Source organism: Chelonoidis abingdonii, chromosome 3, assembly GCF_003597395.2.
Source record: "Chelonoidis abingdonii isolate Lonesome George chromosome 3, CheloAbing_2.0, whole genome shotgun sequence".
NCBI lineage: Eukaryota > Metazoa > Chordata > Testudines > Testudinidae > Chelonoidis > Chelonoidis abingdonii.
In genome coordinates this window covers 41909463-41931153 of record NC_133771.1, presented here as the reverse complement: position 1 = coordinate 41931153, position 21691 = coordinate 41909463, and the positions used below count along the sequence as shown (strand labels likewise).

At 45.9% G+C, this 21691-nt stretch overlaps 1 protein-coding gene and 1 long non-coding RNA gene across 3 annotated transcripts in view; one reads left to right on the top strand and one right to left on the bottom strand.

Moving 5' to 3' along the window:
• Positions 1-1414: 1414 nt before the first annotated feature.
• LOC116835417 (protein CLN8-like) lies at positions 1415-9894 on the bottom strand. Of its 2 annotated transcripts, none has more exons than XM_032798245.2 (3): positions 9804-9894; positions 2969-3621; positions 1415-1944 (listed from the first exon to the last, which is right to left on the bottom strand). In XM_032798245.2, the coding sequence occupies exons 2-3, from the start codon at positions 3509-3511 to the stop codon at positions 1621-1623; spliced, it is 867 nt and encodes a 288-aa protein (XP_032654136.1). In that variant the 5' UTR covers positions 3512-3621; positions 9804-9894; the 3' UTR covers positions 1415-1620. The 2 variants fall into 2 exon arrangements, with proteins under 2 accessions (XP_032654136.1, XP_032654137.1); XM_032798246.2 differs by lacking the exon at positions 9804-9894 and adding an exon at positions 8780-8988.
• Positions 9239-21691, top strand: part of LOC116835420 (uncharacterized) — a 13753-nt gene continuing 1300 nt past the window's right edge. Inside the window, exons 1-2 of the long non-coding RNA XR_004376182.2 lie at positions 9239-9611; positions 10078-10238. This is a non-coding gene — a long non-coding RNA (uncharacterized LOC116835420). The remainder of the gene's footprint in view (positions 9612-10077; positions 10239-21691) is intronic.

Below are 21691 nucleotides of genomic sequence, written 5' to 3'. Positions count from 1 at the left end.
CCTGGAGTAGAGGGCGGGCCTAGGTCCCTCCCTCTCCACTCCCCTCCTCCAAGGACACTAGGGGAGTGATTAAGAACTGGTTCAGAGGCAAGCAATAGCGCCCTGAACCTACCCCAAAGAAGAGAAAGCGTGAGACCCAGCAGAACAGTACCGGCAATTTGCCACAGAAGCAAGGGACATATGCTTGTTTTGTTAAAATATGATATGTTTGCTGCTGAAGAAAAAATCCAGAACACTTAACATTGCTGTTTTATTTAAATAAAACAACTTAAATGTCTCTCTGGTGGTGTTCTCCTCCTAATACAGCATGGCAAGAAAATCCTCCAAATATTAATGATTAACCTGTTGAACTGGAGATAGTTCACTTCCCAATTTACCTTTGGTAAATGAAATAACCAAACAATCATTCATTTTCTGATATAGAGGTAAAACTAATCTGAAAAGTTTTCAGTATAAATCACCGTTTAAAAATGTATAGTGTGTACCTTCTAAAAATGAAACCTACATCTCTCTGACTTGGGAAGAACATGTATTAAGGTTATAACAACCAATAATAATGCACTTTTGGATAGAAAACCACAATTAAATCGAGTCCTTCTGACTAGTGATTTAAATCATGCTTTAAATCAAATTGATTTACGTAAATCAAATCCATCCTGCACAGTAATTATCTGCAACACACAGCAGTTTATTGAGAAGGAATTACAGAAATGGTAAAGGGTTATATTAAGCACACAACTACTATGTGAGACATTAAGAGCTATACATTCCTGTTAACGAGTTTCTCTTTCACAAACATACATAAACTGGCCCTGCGCTAGCGTCATGCAGTTCCTGCTTGGCAAACATGGAAAGTGGTAACCAATTTTATAGATGGCTTTTTCTCTCCTGGTCTGTTCTTCTCAGTCCTCTGGTCTGTCTCGGATTCCCTCAAGGCAAGACCTGGCTGCCTTGAGCTCCTCTCGTTCACAGTCCTACTTGAGCCCATGGTGCAGAGTTTTGGCTACTCTGTCTAGCAGCATTGCTTCTTCAAGCATCAATTAAGGATTCCCAGCCACAGTAATTTACTTTGCTTGATTCTTATACTCTCTTTCCTCAAAGGAGTCACATGTCTTAGAAGCATACCCAGTGGGGGTGTGGTTACTAATTTTTACCTAATTAGTGTTTCAGAATGGGCTGGGGGTTGGTTCCCAACGAAGACCACTCCACATTTACTCACACATCAATCATTCACTCTGGCTCTCTGTGTGATGTCCTTGTTGCAAGGTCACTAGAACCAGGTCGACTTGTGCTCCATGCTGCAACTTTACACATGTGATATTTACTATTTGGCAACCAATAGGTTCAATATCATACGCCAATCTGGCATTATGCTCCCAGACTAAAATTACTGGCATCAATCCTGATGGAGTCAAAGAGTGTGTGTATATTATAAAGATAGACTACAACAATTTTAAAACACTTTTGATAAATGAGTATAATACACTGATAGCAAACTGCAAATAGATCAATATATTCATAGACTTCTTGTAAGCAATTCTATTTCCATGGATTTGCTAGTAAACCTGCACCATTTTCTCCTGGCCATATTTTACTGAAACCCTAATAACTGTTGCAGAACTATATCCTCTTCTTTTGGAATGTGTCACTATTTAAATTTTCACAGGATGCATTTTTCACTGCTGTATTTGGAAATTTTCTGTCAACTGGACCAAAGAGCCGCTGAGTCGCTTTGAATATCCAGTATGGATTAAGTATTAATGTAAGTGTACTTAAACCCATGAAAAAAACAATAAAATATGGAAGTCCCAGATTTTCCACCACGTCATTCCAATGGGAAATGCACACCCACCACATGTGATAACTAAGGACCATGCGGCAGTGTTGCATATGGATCAGTACCCATTGGTTTGCCTTCCAAAAAAGGGTATGAGCATAGCCAATCTGGAAGAGACAACAACAAAGAAAGAGAAATGAGATTGCAGCTTCAACATAAGGCAGTCAGTGTTTTCTAGAAATAGATATATTTAGTTTTCCTGCTGTGTTTAGTGTAAACTGCCATACAAACATTCTCTCAATCATTTTTTCTCTAGAATGCTAAAAGATTGCACATTTCTATAGCAAAATTTGTATAGCATCACTCAGATGTAGCCAGTTGATGATGGATGAAAACAATCAAAATAAAGCATATGTCACAAAAATGCACAAGGGTTAACAGGATCTGAGAAGTTTTGAGACCATGACTCTCAAACTGCTCTAGCATCTACATGCGAAGGGCTGAGGTGATAGTGCCAGGACTTGCGGCTGTAGTTCTAAAGAGTCGGCATATTTTAGGATTTAAGTTTAAACCTCTAAGACATACTCCTTGGAACAGATTATGGTTTGGGAAGCAGGGCTGATTTCTTCTCTCCCTACAAGCATGGCAGCTCTCTTCTAGGCTATTCTCTCTCCCTCTGCATCCATAGAATATACATAATGTACATAAACACTCATTTGTGTGTAAGCACATATAGACATATTTTAATCTCCAGCAGATATGTAATGGTCTATATTAAGCTTGTTGGAGCTGATCAGCCATTCTCATGTTACTATTTTCAGTCATTAATAAAAAATCTTTTAAAAAATAGAATTTAAATCACCTAACCTTTGCTCCTGTGCACTAGATCCCAACTAGTGAGTCTGTAAACTAATTTCTTAACATTTCTTTCTGTTTCTTTGCTACAAAATGGGTAAAAAAAGTCAAAAGATTTTCTAGACAACAGTTAATTATTGTTAGGGTGTTATAATTGAGGATTCCAATGGCCACATCACTTTAAGTTTGGAAGAAAAATGTACTTCTTGACCCCAGAACTAATCTGCCATTCTAGAGCCCAATATTTCTTTGTTTGCTGATTTGTTTTGAGGAGAAGGCAATATGAGGATTATGAGGGAAACTTCTCTCTCCCATAATCAATACAGTAGTTCTTACCCTTGCAAGAATACAGGATATGCAGTATGAAGGATTGTTCATCTCAAGTAGCAGTCCCATCAGGGGTAGATAGTGTCCAGACTTTATGTTAATTATCAGACCAAGAAGCCCACCAAAGGCAAATAAATGATGAACTACCAAGAACACATCAAATATCCTGAAAACAATGTTAGACACATGAAAAACTACATTTTCAAACAAGAAGTACCCAGTGGCTATTAAGCAATGAAACCAGCTCCACTTTTTCTGTGCATACACTTGGTCGGCTTGGAAAACTGGATCTATAAGCAAGGCCCACAACCCAGCTCCACAACTCTGAACTGCAAACAGGCCACGTGTGATATCCATATTCCAGAAGATCTTCTGCTTTGCTGACAAAGTGCAATAACTGGCACTGATCCACGAGGACAGCCAGTGAGCTAGAAGAAATACTCCCAGGTAGATGAAAAAACCAGCTGCTACTAACTTCAAACGAACTTCCCACAGAACATAGTCCCAGTCATAAATGGCACTAAACATTGCACCATCATTTGCAAGATTCATTTCTTCTTCTGTACTTCAAAATATCTGGAAGGAGTCTGAAGCTTCTTACTCACACGTTGGTCTACTATAAGACTACTGAGCCTGGGTTGTTACACAGAGCAGAAACCCATCTGCAAATAAAAAATAATAATAAATAAATCAATCCTCGCAGAGAATGGTTGTGTGTGTGTGTGATCTCCCCATTTAGGAAAGCTAGCTAGTTTCACTACAGTTTAGCATTTGTTACTGTTTCCACCAGTATTTCCCAACAGTTTAGAACTGATATAAAAAAACCTGGTCAAGGCTGATAATTAGGGTGACCAGATGTCCTGATTTTATAGGGACCGTCCCGACTTTGGGGCCTTTTTCTTATATAGGCTCCTATTGCCCCCAATCCCCATCCCAATTCTTCACACTTGCTGTTTGGTCACCCTACTGATAACTGACCTTCAGTGTCTCAGCCAGGAACATAAAAGAGAAGATGAGCTATAGAGAGACACTCCCTGTTTCCTTACTTCCAGAACTATTAATGGCAATGGATGTTACAGTCACAAAACATTCACCTTTTGTTCCCTAGTTATGTAAAAATATAATACCTTTTCCTTCTCATTTTCCTTAATGGTTTTTATGTAGACTATACACTATTCTTTAGCTTCTTCAAGGCTTCGTCTGGCTTTATAAATCATTCCTCAGAAGCCCGTCTGGCTGAAATGCTTTGCTAACACTACTGACAACACATTTTTAAAACAATCCTTCACCAGCTTATATGCCAAGATCATTTCCCTCCCACACCTCCCTCACAGAACACTTGAAATTTGTTTTATGACCAATGTTTTTTACTTTTAATAAAGTTAACGTTTCAGGTGTTAACAGAAACAATTCCTATGGACATAAACGAAAGAGGCTAGTGTTAAAGGGAGAAAAACACAACCTCAACTGAGGCTTACAATTCTTTAACAGCATGTTTAAGCATCACTGAACCTTCATTTTTCACCTGTAGAGCCCTCTAGATATGTCTACACAGTATTTAAAAACCCACAGCAGTGAGTTTCTGAGTTGTGATGTACAGACTCAGGTTTGCACTACTGTGCTACAGACTCAGGCTCCTGCTACAGCGCTAAAAACAGCTGTGTAGATGTTTGGGCTCCAGTTGGATATTGGGTTCTGAAATCCATGGAAGGGGTGAGTTTAAGAGCTCCCTGCACCAGCCATTGGCCAGGAATGGCGAACCGTGGTCAATGTAAATATTGTCTCACAGCCTGCCAGCGGACTACCCTGACGGGCCACGTGTGGCCTGCGGGCCACAGATTGCCCACCACTGGTTTAGCACCATAGCATAAGCTTTGGGCTCTGAGCCTCTCTGCCACTACTTTTAAAAGGCAACACAGACATGAGTTTTTAGGAATCTGTGAATCTTTAGGAATCAAACGTACACGCCCAGTTTACAGGGTACAGATTAAAGCTGCAACAAACCAGGCACTATGGGCCTCCTTCTCAGTTATACTAAGGCCACTTTACACTGCCTGGAAGTAAAAAGGAGCCAGGAACTGTTGGAGCAGAAAAATGTGGGCTAAATGTAAATGAGAATTGAGCCCTATCTCTATGGTACATGTACACACAATTATTTTGTCTAATAAAAAGAAAATCAGTAATAGTGTAAACATTCTTCTTTATTATATGTCTATATTAACAGAACTTTTGCTACATACTTTTTGTCTGTTATAATTAGAAATTTTTAATCTTTTTCTGTATTAAGTCATATTATGAAAAATGAAAACTTTTCGAAGTGTACAAAAAGACAGCCCTGCTTCTTACAGTTCTCTCTTCTGTGAGGTGTTTTAACTATGTATGCAGCATCATAGGTGAGCACATTTGTATGCCTTTCATGCATAAAGAAAAACAGAAATAAGGAAACAGGACAAATGGCAAATGGACAAAGCATGAATTCACAAGTGCCCTGTAAATAATAAATAGCAAATAGATGAAGAAATAGTCAAAAAATGAGTAAAGTATGATAAGCTTGCAGCTGCAGCTGCAGCTTTCTAGCACTGTTTGTAGTGCATGGACAGCTCATGATGAAGGCTACAGTTTGGTCACTGATTCCATGACTTTAACTGATCTCCGTGACTTTGGCGGGGCTCTGTCTGTGCATTCCTCTCCCCAGTGTGGCGGGGTTCAGGCTCCAGCTTTCAGCCCTGTGCAGTATGGCTCAGGCTTCAGTCCTGCTGTGACCATAACTTGACTTTGTACATTTTTACCATGACTGTTCTGCGAATTTGGCTTAATTTTACTGTGACAAAATCGTATCCTTACTCACAATCTATACAGGACCTGGTTCACACAATTAGCAAGCCAATCATAAAGCCTGTGATACAGTGTAGAACATAATACACATATGTTAGCCTCTTTTAGAACATGTATCTAATCTGATTTATAACTACCGGTACGTACTTTGGAGTTGTGACGCTCCCTAACCTACCCCCACTACACCTGACTGATCATCTCAGATACAGCTTTCTGAAATATCAGTAAAGAAACCTCAGTGACAAGCCTAGATTTGAACTGAGTTTTTGGATTCCAGGGAACTGGACAAAGTGTTTTCCCAGACCTGGACAAAGTGTTCTGGATAAGTCGAATGGAAAAAATCTCAGATGGAATCTCAACAATGTTGTTTTGCTAGCAAATTGGAATATCAGACACCAAAAAAAAAAAAAAGAAGAAAAAAAAAGGGACTAATACTACAAAATCTTATTCTAGATAACGGGACTACCTGCATGAGAAAGGGCTTAAAGGATCATCTTGTGAATAGAACTACACAGTCAACTTCTGAACCTTTCTAAAAGGTTTATTATTCCTGAAGCTAACTAAGACGGTAGAACATACAGAAACAACTTCCCTATTGCCTCTTCACCATCACAGTTATTATTAATTGTATAGCCTAGAATTTTCAAGGTTGGGGGCACAAGGTTAATTAAAACTTTCTCCATAAGAGGTGGTTTAAAGAAGATGAACGTTTTCTTTCTTTTTTGTTTTAAAACATCCATGTCACAGGTCCATTTTGCTGATGCATTAGACTAGATCGCCATGACTGCTGGACATAGCACATCCCATCATTATGACCAGGGGAAGAACTAATTTAACACAGTCTGACTGGGAACTCTGGTAGGAGATAGAAGAGGAAGCCATTGTTAGGAGGTAAAAATCTTCTACAGAGATGCCTGCTTTCCTTCTCTACTCCTCAATAGAATAAAAAACAGAAAAAAAGGATAGCATCCTAATAGCTAGAGAGCAAAGGAATATTGCTTATTTATATTCTCAGAGGGCCTGAATGTGCTCTCCTTTACACCCCAGTAATTCCACTGGCCCTTCCTTCCCACTGCCTTGCATCTAAGACCAGTGAGAGAGTTAAGAATTCTAATTTTGGTAGCATTTTTCACTCACAGATGTATACAACTACACTATGTACAAGCAGGTGGGAATCAGGCCATTAACATCATCATAGTTTACACTGATGTTAACAGAAAGTCCCAGAAACCCTCCTCTCTCAACTCCCCACAGAGAAAGACAGAGGAAGCAAAATACTCTCCAACTCAGCTCCTCCCCTGAGCACCAGCACAGTTACATCCACGCTGTGTGAAATTCCCCTGACTTCAAGAAATAGCCTCCCTCCTGGAAGTAGGGTTGCCAGGTGTCTGGTTTTCAAACAGAATGCCCAGTCGAAAAGGGAGCCTGGCACCTCCGGACTGCACAGCTGACCAAGCTGCTAAAAGTCTGGTAGGCCACAGCGGGGCAGGCAGGCTCCATGCCTGGCTCTATGCAGCTTCCAGGAAGCAGTGGCATATCCCTCCAGCTCCTAGGTGGAGGGGCAGCCAGAGGACTCTGTGCACTGCCCCTGCCCGCAAACGCCACCCCAAGTGCCAGCTCTGCATCTCCTTCTGCATAGGAGCTGGAGGGACATGCAGGCCGCTTCCCGGGAGTCGCACGGACTTCCTCCATCGCCGCGAATTGCCTGGGCCGCCTGAGGTCAGCACTGCCCAGACTCTGCACCTGCACCCCATCCTGCACTCCAAACCCCTTGGCTCCAGCCCCGGAGCCCCCTCCCGCACTCCTAACCCCTCATTCCCAGCCCCATCCCAAAGCCTGCACCCCCAGACAGAGCCCCCACTCCCCTCCCAAACTCCTCAGCCCGACTCCCCAGCGCAGAGCCCCTTTCTGCAACCCAAACTCCTCATCTCCAGCTCCAACCCAGAGCCCACCCCCTAGCCGGAGCCCTCACCTTCTCCTGCACCTCAACCCCCTGCCCCAGCCCTGTGAAAATGAGTGAGTGAGCAAGGGTGGGGGAGAGCAAGGGCTCGAGGGAGGGAGTTGGGTCCAGGCCTCCGAGAAGGGGCAGGGCAGGGGTGTTTGGTTTTCTGTGATTAGAAAGTTGGCAACCCTACCCTGGAAGCAGGGCCGGTGCTTCCATTTAGGCGACCTAGGCGGTTGCCTTGGGCACCAGGATTTGGGAGAGTGGCATTTTGCGGCCTTTGGTGGCAATTCGGCAGCAGGGAGTCCTTCCGCACTCCGGGTCTTCGGCAGCAATTTGGCAGCGGGGGGTCCTTCTGTGCTCTGGGATCCGCTGCTGAAGTGCCCCGAAGACGGGGAGCGCGGAAGGACCCCCCCACCGCCGAATTGCCGCTGACCGGGAGCACGGAAGGACCCCCGCCTAGGGCGCCAAAAACCCTGCTGCCGCTCCCGCCTGGAAGTAGGATGTTTACTCTGCATTGAACCAAAACCAGTACTCAGTTAACGCTGTCTAATCCCCACTTCCTCCTCCTCACAAGAAGGACCAGTACAACATACAGAAAATATTTGCAAAAGAATCAGTACAGGAGGGAAAACAACAACGAAATAACCATATGCAGGTTCTCCTACACCCACCCTAAACATTGAAGTGGGTACTGTAGTTAAAAATATGGCTACACTGGCACTTTAAAGCGCTGCAACTTTTGCGCTCAGGGGTGTGAAAAAACACTCAGTGTAATCAGTGCCGCAAGCTACACTCATGTTTACACGTACTTCTGACAGGTACTTCTTAGTGGCTGGGCAGCTTCAGTTGCTCTGCACTTTCTCCCCGCAGCCTCTGTGCTTTGCTCTGTGCTTCCAACCGCAGCGATCAGCAGACTGCTTTTAAAATAGTGAAGTCCTGGCTGCTTCTTCCTTCTTTGCAGAAGCAGCTGCAACCGCCTTGAGCCCCAGCTTCTCACCACAGCAAGAAGAGACACCCGCACACGCAATAATGTTACTTACCGCTTCTCCTGCTCCTTTGTTTCTCCCTGAAGTAAACCGTCGCCCCCTCCCCGGAGGTGGAAGTGGAGCACCAAATACCCCCCCGGCGGCACTCAATTCTCCTTGGAGCTAAATCCTGCAGGGCAGGAGCCACACTGCGCTGGTGCTGCAGCCAAGTTTTGCGTTGCACTGAGCAAAAGGGCAGCTGCAGCTGCTAGGATGCAAAAAATGTAACGTGCAAAGCTAGAGCCACTGAGCTGGGTGGCAACATGGGAGCTGGAACCGAAGGACAGACCCCTCCAACATCCTGCTATGCAGGACGTGTGTGTGTCCTATAGAGAAATAGTGTGTGTGTGACACACGTGTGTTGGCTGTATCGTGCCTGGACTGTGGTATACGAAGGGGACCTCGCCTTGTTAATTGAATTCAGAGCTGCTAGGTTTGGCGCAGCTTGGTGTGGGACATTTCTCAGCGGTGACATTCACGGATTTCCCTCTCTGGGTGTTCCCCGGCTGGGGATGCGGCAGGGAGGGGCGGCTCCAGGCACCCGCTTGACGGCTGCAGTCAGGCGGCGTGTCTGCGGGAGGTCCGCCGGTCTGCGCTTTCAGCGGCAGTAGGGCAGGGGGTAGCCAAAGGCAAGGGACCAGCCGGCCTCCCACAGACACCTGCTGAAAGCCGCCTGACTGCCCTGCTTGGGGTGGCAAAATACACGGAGCCGCCCCTGGCGGCAGGAGCCTATCCCATGTGCCCTGCAGAAGGGGAGGGGGGAGGGCTTGGAGAAGGTGAGTGAGGATCCGGGTTGTGGAGCGAGTCAGCGGGAAGATGTTTGAAGACGGAGGACAGAAGTGCACAGGTTAACTCGGGTGGGGCGGGAGCGCCTGGGGAGGGACGGTTGCTGGGAAGCACTGGGAGCTCAAGCATTGGGGGGGGAGGGGTCGGCTCCGGAGCAGCCTCCCCCCGTTTGCTTCCCTTCCAATTAGCTTCCCCCACTCTTGAGCTGTCCCCGTTCTGCCCCTTCCACCCAGCCCCCAGCTTTGCTGCTTACCGAGTCTCCTCTCGGTGTTGCCTGGAGCTGCTTCCTGCTGACGCTGGCTGCGAATCAGCGGGGGGAGCGGGCCAAGCTCCGGTTAGTCTCGTTTCAGGTTTAGTTTCACTTTGCGTATCTTATGCCCTGACAAAATGGTGCCGTGTTCGGGTTCTTGCTTTTTAAAAGATTCTTAAGATTTCTATTCATATTAGTTTTTCTTTATTTATTTCTACTAACGGAACCTAAATTTGGGGGCTTAAACAACCTGAGATTGTCCCTTTCATGATTGCAGAATTAATTTTAGATGCCAACAAGTGTGACACTGAGATGGCCCTGAGCAGTAGTTCCCAAGAGCACACTTTCTGGTGACAGCTAGAGTGGAATTCACCTGCTGCAGAGGTTCAAATAAGGCTCTTCATAGCTACCAGTGATTAGGACTCAACCTGTATGCAGGTAAAGTGAATTTCAGCCCAGCTGAATAAAAACTAGCTTTTATACATAGCATTTAGAATAGAGTCCATCTATTAACCAGATAGCGTAAATGTAGCTTATTCTGTAATTTTTCAGCACATGAACAGTTTTTATTTTACAAAAGATTGCGAAGTTTTTAGTAGGTTGCTAAATTCAGCTGCGTGTGTTTTGTTATTCCTACTGTTGTATTGAAACAATATTCAGATTATTTTATTCACTATATAAAATGATTGCAGATCTTATGACATTCTTGCAAGGTCATCAAGCGTCATAGTAGCTGGAGGTTGCAAGAGATCTTTAATGGAACCCTATACTGATCTGTATGTTCCACAGGAGATGTGCAATAGATTTGCAAACTACACATGGCAAGTAAACAAACATTCAGGAGTACTAGGGCAGTCTAGAATCCTGCACATTTACTTACGACCAAACCAGACCTATATCAATGCCGATGTGTCCATGTTACCACTACCGGATGCAAATAGGACAGGGAGCATTTCTGGTCAGAGACTGGAAGTGTTGTTATTTATGAAACCCTTCTTGGGTTCAATATCTAGAGGTTCCTTTTGACAGTACAACACAGAGCTAGCTCGAGGCCCATGCAGTAAAGTGGGAAAATTATACACCACTCCTGGGCACTGTCATAGCTTTTCTACTCAGATCTGAACCTTAGATTTCAGAAAATGAGATGCTAGCAGGAAACCCCCACGCTTAATTACCAGCTTAGATCTGATAGCGCTGCCACCAGCCAGGAATTCCAGTGCCTGGCTCACTCTGGTCTCCCCAAAGCCAAACCTTCCCGGGGGGACCCCAGTGGGGGAAGAATAGCGTCATCCGACATGAATATCGGGGTCTGCCATACAGGTGGGATGCAAGGCAGGTGGGCTGCGCTTGGTGAGTATGGGTCCATAGGTAGTCGGGGCATATTCATGGTAGCGTGACCTCGCGGAAGTGGGTGGTTGGAGAGTTGTATAGGCGTGGGGTCGCCGGGGTAGTGGAGAAATGTTTTTGTGGAGGATTTCCTTTCGACGCGTGTGTCAACTTATGGGAACCCCTATTTGGGGTTTCTGGTTTACCCGGGGGCCTCATGGGGCGCCTGGGACCCCCAGCAGCTCAGATCGACTGTCCACGATTCCTGTTGCTGAAAGTCACCTTGACCTTTGTCTTTTGGTTCACTGAGTACTTCGTAACCCCGGGAGGGCCCAGGTGGCCTCAAGTACACACCCCCAGTGAAAGCTGAGAATAGCTTTCTACACTGGACTCTGGCTTCCAGAAGGTCGATCATAGATTCTAGAATCGAGTCTTCTGCCATCCACTTGGCTGCTTGGGATGACTCACGTGACAAAGGGAGTGTGTTGCTCATGGATGTTTGTAGAGAACTGTCGTAAAGCTGCCGTTTCAAAAGCTGGCTGAGGCCCGGCCTTGGAAAATCCCCCAACAAGCGGAGTCACAGCAGGGCGAATTCTGGGGGGTGAGAGCAAGAACCCACCAAGCGGAGTCCTCTGGACTCGCAATTTCCTTACGCTGTCCACTCTCAGCTCGACAGCCCAGGGCTGCAATCCGCAGGTCGTGTGCACTGAGGAATTGTTTCAGCCAGAACGAGCCAGTGCAGTAGAGGGAGGAGTGGAACTGCTGCTTCCTGGGGGACAGTTCCAGCCGGAAGCTGAGAGCCCTGCTACTTTGCTGCGGAGTGGGCTGGCTGCCACATATGCTGGTCTCCTGCAGGCTCAGAAGAGATATGCCCAACAGTGCAGACAACTCACTTTGACGTGTGGCCAGATCAGGACGAGGCCTTCTAATCAAAGTGTAAGCAACTGCTTCCGCATAACAGCTTAGGGTGACCTTGCAGCCAAGCTGCACGAGCTCTCATACACCAGCTTGACCCATTCATCAGGCAAACCGTCATCACTCTTCTCTTTGAAACCTGGTCTCCAGAAGAGGATTGCCTTTGCAAGACGTCAGGCATGGAGTAGGGTATGGTTGCAGCTACAGTTCACAAATGCCAGATAATGGGTGCTCCAGAGCTGCCTGCCCAGACTGATCCATTCACGACGACCACTTACAACCGTTGGGGAGCAATAGAAAGGCTCGCAGAACTTTAAAGACCCTCTACCTAACCCGCACCTCAGTCCTGCTGGAGTCATAAAGAGGCTTGTGTAAATGAAGGAGCCGTAGGATCACACCTGCTCGAAACAGTAGATAGACGTTGATTTTCAGAAAGGATAGCAGACATAAAGAGACCTAGAAAACGGGCGTGGTGAAAATGAAACGTGGAGAGTGACGCTTGTCTACCGGCCAATTGGAACGACAAAGCTTTGTCGTCCACAGGTCTTAAAAAAGCCTTCGCCCACCACCCAAAACAAAAGTTGCCATGCAAGCAAGTGCTGGTAAACAGCTCGGTTGGCAAGAGCGCCCTCTGTCGACAACGCAAACACCCGTCAGTAGGAGCGGAAGATTTGCCACAAAGAGTGCTAACAAAACAGCATGTTACACTCCCAACCTTAGCAACACAGCCGGAGACAAGCCTAAATAGGCCGCTTTTTAGGAGGAGGGAATGAAGGTCGTGGGTATAGCACAGTACTGAACGGGAAAATCAGGCACTCTGCTACAACAAGAACGAAGGGGAAAATCCTGAATAAAAGACAAGAAAAGTAAACTGACACATAATTAAACTATGGATGCCAACTGCGGCTAGCAAGCAAGGAGGCCAAAGAATTGAATAGGATCTAATGAAGATTAAGGAAGTATTAAAACTGTAAGAACATCGCAGTGACACAAAAGGGCGGGTAAGCCTCAGGACTCAGTCAATCACGACTGACGGAGCTCAAAAACTCCCATTTCTTCCCTCATCCTGCCCCCCAGCAGTTTTGCATAACTGCCCCGTTATGGGGGTTACACTTGCCTAACCACTCTCAATGCCACGTTAAGACAGGAAAATCACAATGTCGCTATGCCACTAATTTGAGCGTTCAGCCAGACTCTCCAGAGTTTCAAAGTGCAGATACCGGAAACGCATTGCAGAACAAAGTACAAATCTGGGTCCTTCGAGGATGAGAGAACACGCAGACACTTGACTTTGCCCAGAATCCTCAACTTCTCTTCCGCCCACAGTCACGTTCCTGTTCCACAGGCGTGCAGCCATCATCCAAAGACGACAACAGACCCAAAATACAGTACCGAGTCTGGTCCATGTTTACTGAACAGTTCTGACATGTATGTCCAAGGGGGACAGCTGTCCTAAAAATCCTGCGAGTGTCTCCTCAGCTGCCGTGGAGTCCTTCCCATGGTCGCCTGGGGTTTCTTTGCCTTGAGGGGAAAGGTACCGAAGAAGCTGAGCCACTGGATGCAAGCTCTTCGACAATCGGTTGTCAGAACTGACTGCAACGATCCTACGAGGGAGAAAAGGCACCCTCACTGAAGATATAAAACAGAATATGCAGGAAGTTTTACAGCACTCCAATTGGAAACATCACACCAGGTGAAAGGAGAGGCAAATCCAAAGAGGGAAGAAACAACATTTGAAGATGCCTGGGCCCGTGAAGGCAGCACAAAGCAGAAAGATAAATGTTCACGCCATGGCACTCTCTCTGCCAGGACGTGCTTTCTTTCTCACTCCTGCAGCACACGACTGGCTCCAAACGAGGCCACAAAGAAAGAAAGGGAGTAGGAGACGAGAACACAGAAAACGAAAAACCAAGAGAGAAAGCCCTCCATATTTGTTTATCGCGTAATACTGTACACGGTGTGGTGTCCGTCGCAAAACAAGGGAGAATAAAGGACCAGATCCTGGCTGGTAAGAAATCTGATAGCTCCATTGGCATCAATCCAAAGCCAGGTCCCCAGCTATGTAAATCTCCATAGCGTCAGTGAATGCAAAGAGTCTGGCGTAAACTGCATAATTCCATGATATCAATACCTTAGCCAGATCCTCGCGCTCATGAGCATAGATTGACTAAGTAATAATTAGCACTCTTGTGGCGGGTCCCAATTCCTAAGGCAGACAACTATGAACCACAATACAGAAACCACCAAACAGTCAAAGAAACCTAATAACATCGCAAGGGCAAGTTTCTGTGCAGTCCCGCCAAACGGTGCAAGTACAAATGCAGAGTGCAGCGGCAGTATCTCGCAGCGCCTGTGATTAAGAATTGCAGAGTCAGAGGACTTCGAAATCAGCCCATTTGTGATTAAAGGACCTCACTAGGTGCACCCAGTTAAACTTGGCCCACCTATATAGTTGTACGAAATGTGCCAAATAATTAGAGGCATCAGCGGCGCTGAGAGCATTCACGAGCGGAATAAAACCACCAAGCACAAAAAAGCAAACCTCACCCACATGAATGGACTTATCACATCTCGATGAAAATGAAAAAAGAGGGAGTTATCAGGAAGTTCGATCTTAAACCTTGGTTTCCATGCACATCAATCGCCAGGGCTTGGGCGGTCCATCAGGCTCTCGCACCGTAAATAATCATTCACTCCTACGCTAATTACCATCTGCCCAGTCGAAGGCCCTGGGGGAAGTCCAGAGTCGAGTGCGCGCTCCAGGCAGACCTGCCGACGGCTGAGGATAACAACTTCATGCAAATGGGAGACATTGCATTCAGAATGCAACTGCTACCTAAAAGGCTACATTTCGTTGCTGTCCAAGGGCCTAGGAAATCAGCTTTTTCCTCGACTCTCGAATTCAGATTAAAACTGCTTCTTGCAGCCGCAACACCTGGAGGCGTAATCAATAGAAAGAAAGAGAGCGCAAATAAACACAAGTCGGTGGGTATCCAGTTATGTCAAATTAGCACTGAGGCTTTAATCTTCGTACATCCTAATTAACAAAAGCAATTATGCCAACATATTCTTCTGAAAAACGATGAAAAATCGGCATATTCCATTCAAGCCTAATTAGATCCAAAGAACATCTTTAGTAATACATGTTCCATAAATGACAACAAGCCACACAGTTGAAGACTAATGCAATGAACTAAAAGAAGTGTAATACTATCCCCTTCCAACAGTTAATGTATTATTCAGACAAATCAGCCATAAGAGCAAAAGGTAGCAAAACAGCAGAAAGAAAAGTAGTGAATAAATCTTAAATTAATAAAAATCCACGCTGCAGATGGTTAAAGTGTTGGATTTTGTCCTCCTCCATTATAGGCTAAGATCCAATATATAAAATTGAAAACTTGGCTGTCACATCTGCCCACAATCTGTAGAAAAGCGTTGAATTGTAATAAAAACAAAAGCGAAGAAAACGCTTGACCTGCTCATATCCAGGGGGATCCCGCGGCCAAAAGTGGAGGCGTAACCTACAACAATAGCTCTGGAAATGAGGGACTAGAGAGAACTGAGGGGAGATAGGGTAGGTAATCAGCCTGCGTCCTCAGCTAGAACTGCAGGCGAATAAGACATCCCGAGGAACAGGCATTCATGGAATGCTGCAAAACCACAAAATACAGTGGAGATTCAAACGAAGCCCTAGAGGCAATAAAGTACCAGACAACATCCCATGAATGAGCGAATTTGGTAATGTAACGTCGATGCACCCTTAGAATACACCAGCTTAAATAGTCCCTTCAACAACAATGGGTGGAAGATGGAAGAAAAGATCTATGTAGTTTCTCACGAGCCCCCAGACCTAGGGCTGACGTAAGATGTGCAGCTGCTGAGTCGCGGAGCTGTGCCCTTACACACAAGAATTTGTCTCGTCATAACATTTTTGGAGAAGGAGGCCACCTTGTCAAACATCTGAATGGTCGACATATAACAGTTGCCTCCTGTCAGCGCTTCCCTTTCTCCTATAATTATCTATCCCTCACTCCCCATTCCTATCCACCTTTATAAAAGCTACTGATTTCAAGATCAACCTTTCCAGACACAAGAAGGTTGGTAAGAGGGTGTCACAAAATATATACAAACACATGAGGCCCAGAGTAAATACGCAGAGCAGACATACAGGTAGTAGCACGTTGCTAAAGCAATTGGAAGTGTGGGGAGAGGAAAACTTCCAATACTTTCGTCCTCAGAGACATCACTGTATGGGCTAGGATCGTGGCGGATCTAGCCGTTTTATCTGCCTCAAGTACCTTGTCTCCAGGCCATTGGCTGTGTATGAGGCGGAGCAGCAAGCAGCCCTGGAGGGAAGGAAGGAAATATCTCCTGTCTCCTGCAAATGTTCCCTGGAACACACGGCATCTCTAGCAATAAAAGAATCATATTACAGACAAAAGACAGGACTGTAAGCAGAGTCTGGAAAGTGGCTCAGTGTCAGGAAGGACCAATCCCAAGGGGGGGGAAAAGGGGGGGGGGAAAAAATGGGAATAAAAAGAAAGCAAATATTCATAGTTTCCCACCTTAGGTAGCGGTTGTTCTACTATACCAAGAGTCTGCACAACCCACAGCTTTTCCTCCTAAGCAAAAGGAATTATGCGTGGTTCATTAAGTCCAACGTATTCATCTAAGGCAAGTAATCTGAGACACTCGGCAATAGAACACGGCAGCTACCCCCAGCACCAGCTCAATCCACGCGTTCGAGGGGTCTCCCCCAACAGGACAGGTGGAGCAGTGAAACGAGAAACCAAATAAGACACAAATCGTGTTCTTCAAAGGGAAGAGTAAAAACATTGTTGAAGGGACCAACACATCTCTGCTAGTATCTGTGGCTTTAGTATCTAAGACTTAAACTTCCAACTGAGTCCTGCCCAGGCCAAGAGAACTGTCTTCAAGGATGCCATCGGACAAAATAAGCCTGGGCAGATGAACATGGGAGGGCCAAGCAGGGCGGACCAGCACCAAGCGCAGCAAGCACGTGCAGCCTGGGCAAGCCACAGGGTGGTTGCCGCGCTCGGAAGGACAGTGAGGGCAGCCTCCAGCGGCATGCCCTATGGAGTCTGCCGGACTCCGGGATTGGGTAACAGGTAGTACTGCAAAGGGCCCCCCAGCGGGGAGTTACAGCAGATACCACGCAGAAACACCCGACGAATCCACTGACTGGAACCTCCCGCAGAAACGCCACCAAACCCATGTAGATGGACCTCCTGGCAAAACGACCCCGAAGCTGCCTGACTGCCATCTGGGCAGCAAAAGAACAAGACCACCCCCCGGATCCCAATGGTATGCGAGGTTCCGCTGAGCTCCGTCCAAAGCTGCCAAACCCAGCCCATGAAAAGGCAATACATATAGCTCGCTATAGAGAGCCACTCAAAAAGAAATAAATGATGTCGGTAAAAAAAATTGAAAAAATCGACTCTCAAATAGACAGCTGGAGTAAGCGAACTGCTATATGTTGTTCTTAAACAATGCGACAAAATCGAGAATCAATAAGAAACAAGATTGAAAGATCCACAGTCCCAACCCCTCTCAAACGACAGACCAACCCATAAAATCACCCAGCCAGGGCTTTTCAAGCCGACCTTAAAGAACCCTAAGGAAGGAGATTCCCGCACCTCCCCATAACCATTCAGTGCTTCACCACTCCCCATGAAAAGTTTTCCTATAGTCCAACCTAAACCTCCGACTGCAACCGTGAGACCATTACTGAACCTGCTGTCAGCCAGCCACCACTAGGAACATCTAGAATCCATCCAATGAAACCCCCTTCAGGAATTGAAAGCAGCTACAAATCTCTCCCCTCACTCCTCCATCTGCCGAACTAAATAAAACCATTCCCCCAGCCCTCCCAAATAAATCAAATGCCTCCAGCCCCCGCATATCTTTCTTCCCTTATACCGCAATTGGTGAAGATGATTTAATTCTGCGACCTAACAGGCCTAACCCGAGCAATCTCGCATGTAAACAATCTGTGTGGAAGGCACTTGGAGGGAATGTTGCTGCGTGTGCATCAGTGCTGAGGAGGTATAGTAGCTAGGCTCAAAAGGCCTTACTAGTATGTTACTATGGTTAAGAAGTTCTTCAGCTCAAAGATTTGTAGCTGAAAAACCAGATCTAGCCCTGGTACCAATGCATGAATTAGGTGAAACTGTTTCCTGTTCAAATCACTGATTCATGAAAATTCAAGTAAACTATTTCCACCAACTATGATTAGGCATAGATGCGTCAATACTTCTCGAATTCCATCACGAAGAACTAAGCCTCAGCCCGTCAATTCCGGTATGATCCTGCTGCCATAGTGCCTTGAGTTTGAAAGTCTAACTAATTAGCAACTCCCGATACTCAAAAGGCGGTTCCATGGAATTAACTCACCCACACTGAAACTGAGTCGTGTCTTTAGGTGAAGCTGGTCTAGCTTGATAACTCGAGAAGGGAGCTGCGGTGTTTTACTAAGCTCTCTCGGTTGAAGCTTTGCGTCTATAAGTCCCGTTTGTGTGTGGTAAATTATGATTGTGGAAGTGCTCGAACGAGAGTGAGGCGGCAGAAAGGATTATCCACAGTAATGGATCACCCACACACAAACTTCTGCACCCTATTAAAGCTTAAGGCCTCCCAACAGACTGCCGAAGCTATTGCTCAATGAGAAATCCCAAAAATGCCACCAATGTACGTCCTCAAGACCCGCCCAACCAATTGCTATGAATAGAACAATATCAGTAGAGGCAAACAATCCAAGGTCCAATGATGGACCAATCCGGGCCAATTCGACTCCTTGAGCGCAGGGACGTGCAGTTTGTACCCTCGGCACATAGAGCAGCTGCGCTAAGCAAGATATGCATGGATTGCCCGCCAATACATGAAGAGCCAAAAAGCTACCACGAAATATAGATCTCTGAGACGCCATGGGGCTCAATCCACCACATTCAAGGTCCTCAAATCTAAACTGAAAGAATGCAACAGAAACTTGGGAGTCCGTACAAAAGTGGCAACATGCATTAGTGTAAAAGATAATTACAGACAAAACTTCTCCATGGCCCTCGAAACTGTGGGACTTTTTATTCTACAGTGATGTGTGAAACAAAAGAGGATGACCACGGGGGAAATTAATGCATAACCCAGAGACCGACCTCAACTAACACAGAATCAACATGTATGTGGTCTGGGACCTAAGCCCCAGGCCGCAAAATACAAAGGCTGTCTGTATACAATGGCAGTTACACAAGAAACACAATTTCCACAAGAACAGATTCGCTCAGCAGGTTTGGGTAGTTCCCGTTCTGAGTGCCGTGAATTCGAATGCTTAGGGATGTCCAGCAGCAGATCAGGAGTGTCCGACGTTGTCAGAGCGTGTGTGTGTCGCAGAGCTACCGGAATGTGGTGCCTGCTCTCTCCAATGTTGGTAAACAAACTTGCGCGTGCGGTGTTCCCTCATGGCTCCCCAGCCGCCAGATACGACACAGCAGACCAAGAAACCCCCAAGACCAGCGATCTAAGTAAGGTTACGAAGGCACGTCAGCCAGGTTAGGCAAACGTATTGGATACAGATAGTAGTTCTCCACAGATTACTTAGTCTACCGAGCATACCGACGAATAGTACCGATGGCCAAGTGGAAACGCGCTCCAGTAGTGGCGGACTTTCCACGGCCTCCTAGGCCGAACAAAGACACCCCCAGATGCATCTTATACACAGGTGCAAACAAGTACGCATCACCCTGACATACTGCGTGTAAACCTTTAAACGCATAAGCGGCAGACCCCTAGATCAAGGTGCCACCCTCCCTGACAGATTGTTCGATCAAACAACTCTATCCATCATTTAACCATTTTTGCCCCGTCATGGGAGGCAGTCTGTTCCTTGTATCTGTGTGGAATTGCAAGTATTGAATCTGAGCCTATGCAGTACCTTTTAGGTATGTAATCTCTTGCATCACTTATTCCTCCAAGCTCTGAACCAGAGCCTGCCTCGACCAACAGCTTAACTTGCTTAGTTAGCAAAGTCTGACCATTACTTTAGCTAGCCTCATACTGGCCTAAGCAGGGCTACATACACAGCACCTAAAGCAGAAATATATCTACCTCCTATTCCTCCGCAGGAACAGATTACTGGTGTTCAAGAACAAAAACGTGAAGGAAAGAATACCCGCGGCCAATTTCGATTTGGCTCCACGGGGAGCACGACCGTTTTCTGGCCCACAATGACAAGACTATTCTTAAGGACCCTGACTCGGCTATACGACCATGAAGGAGGATGGAATCCGCATCCTCCGAGACACGTGTGAAGGGCATTCCAACATTAGATACGCAATGAGATGTCCAATGTGAGTCAGTAGACTTAGCAAGAATTACTTTGGGTTTTACCAAGCCTTGTCTTTACTTGAAAGAGTGGTGCTTAACCTAATCACAGTAAATTGAGATGAAAACAAAGCATGAGTGCAGACACATGATACGAAAAAACGCGTAATGCCATGAAGCGTATCTTTAAGTAAAGAAAAAAAAAGCGATAGCATGTAAATAAAGTCTTAAGCCCAGGAAGCTGCCATCACAATAGGGCTAACCAGCAATAACGGTCTGGCAAACAAAAATCAGATCCTACGCAACATAATTATGTCATAAAACTTAAAGTAACCGAACCTAACACGCAATCCACAGTGTGCACAATATCAAACGGAGTCTCATGAGACTTGTGATCATGCTGGAAATCTCACCAGATGCAGTTTACTAATGAGACACAGCGATGTATCAAAAGAATCTGGGTGCAGTCTTGCAGTGCTCAGTAACGGACAAGGAAGACTTTGGAGACCGAGTCAGAGGTTAAAACGCAAGTATAGATAATTGAGACACTCTAGCTCTCTGCAAGTGCGTAGACATACATAGTACAATACCACCAACGCAGCCACATTATATTAAAGGACAGGTTTGAGAATAACAATCAAATTCCTGACATCACTTTTGGTCCAACCTCAGGCATTGCAAAAAGTGAAGCAGTTCAGCTCCTAACAATCCTAGGAAAGTAACTCTGTGCTGACCCCCATTCACGGGCGATTGAGAGGAAAAGAATTCTTGTCGCGTTTTGCACTGCAGTCTGGTAATTCAGAACTCGGAACTGAGGGTGAACTCCAGCTTAGAGGCACATCAACATAAAGGCCCTCTGTCAAGTTAGACGAGCTTGCCCATCTTCCTCCCCCAACCAAACTGACTTGCACCAATGCTGGGAGTCGTGCGGGGCAGAACCCACCGACTGGCCACGAGTAGATAGAAAAGGCCAGCCCTGTAAACAAACAGGCAACAAAGCCCTGCCTACTTGCGTTCGTGAACAGTCAAGGACAAAAATCCATGACGCCCTGTGAGTTTTTTGCTGCCCAGCAGCTGAAACAGAACGTTGTGCTGCTGTGTGTAAGCAGTCAATAAGAGCTGTACCTGCTGGGTCCCGCGGTGGATCCATGGAGCAAGTACAGAAAGCCCGCCAGAGCTCATGCCTCTACCCCTACATGTCTTTTTTTTTTTCCACCAGGGCAACCATTCTTCAAAGGGCAAGGAGAACGGAAATGTGGACAATGACCTGGAAAGCAACCTGGTTACCCTCAGTCCATTGCAGAGACTGCTGGGTG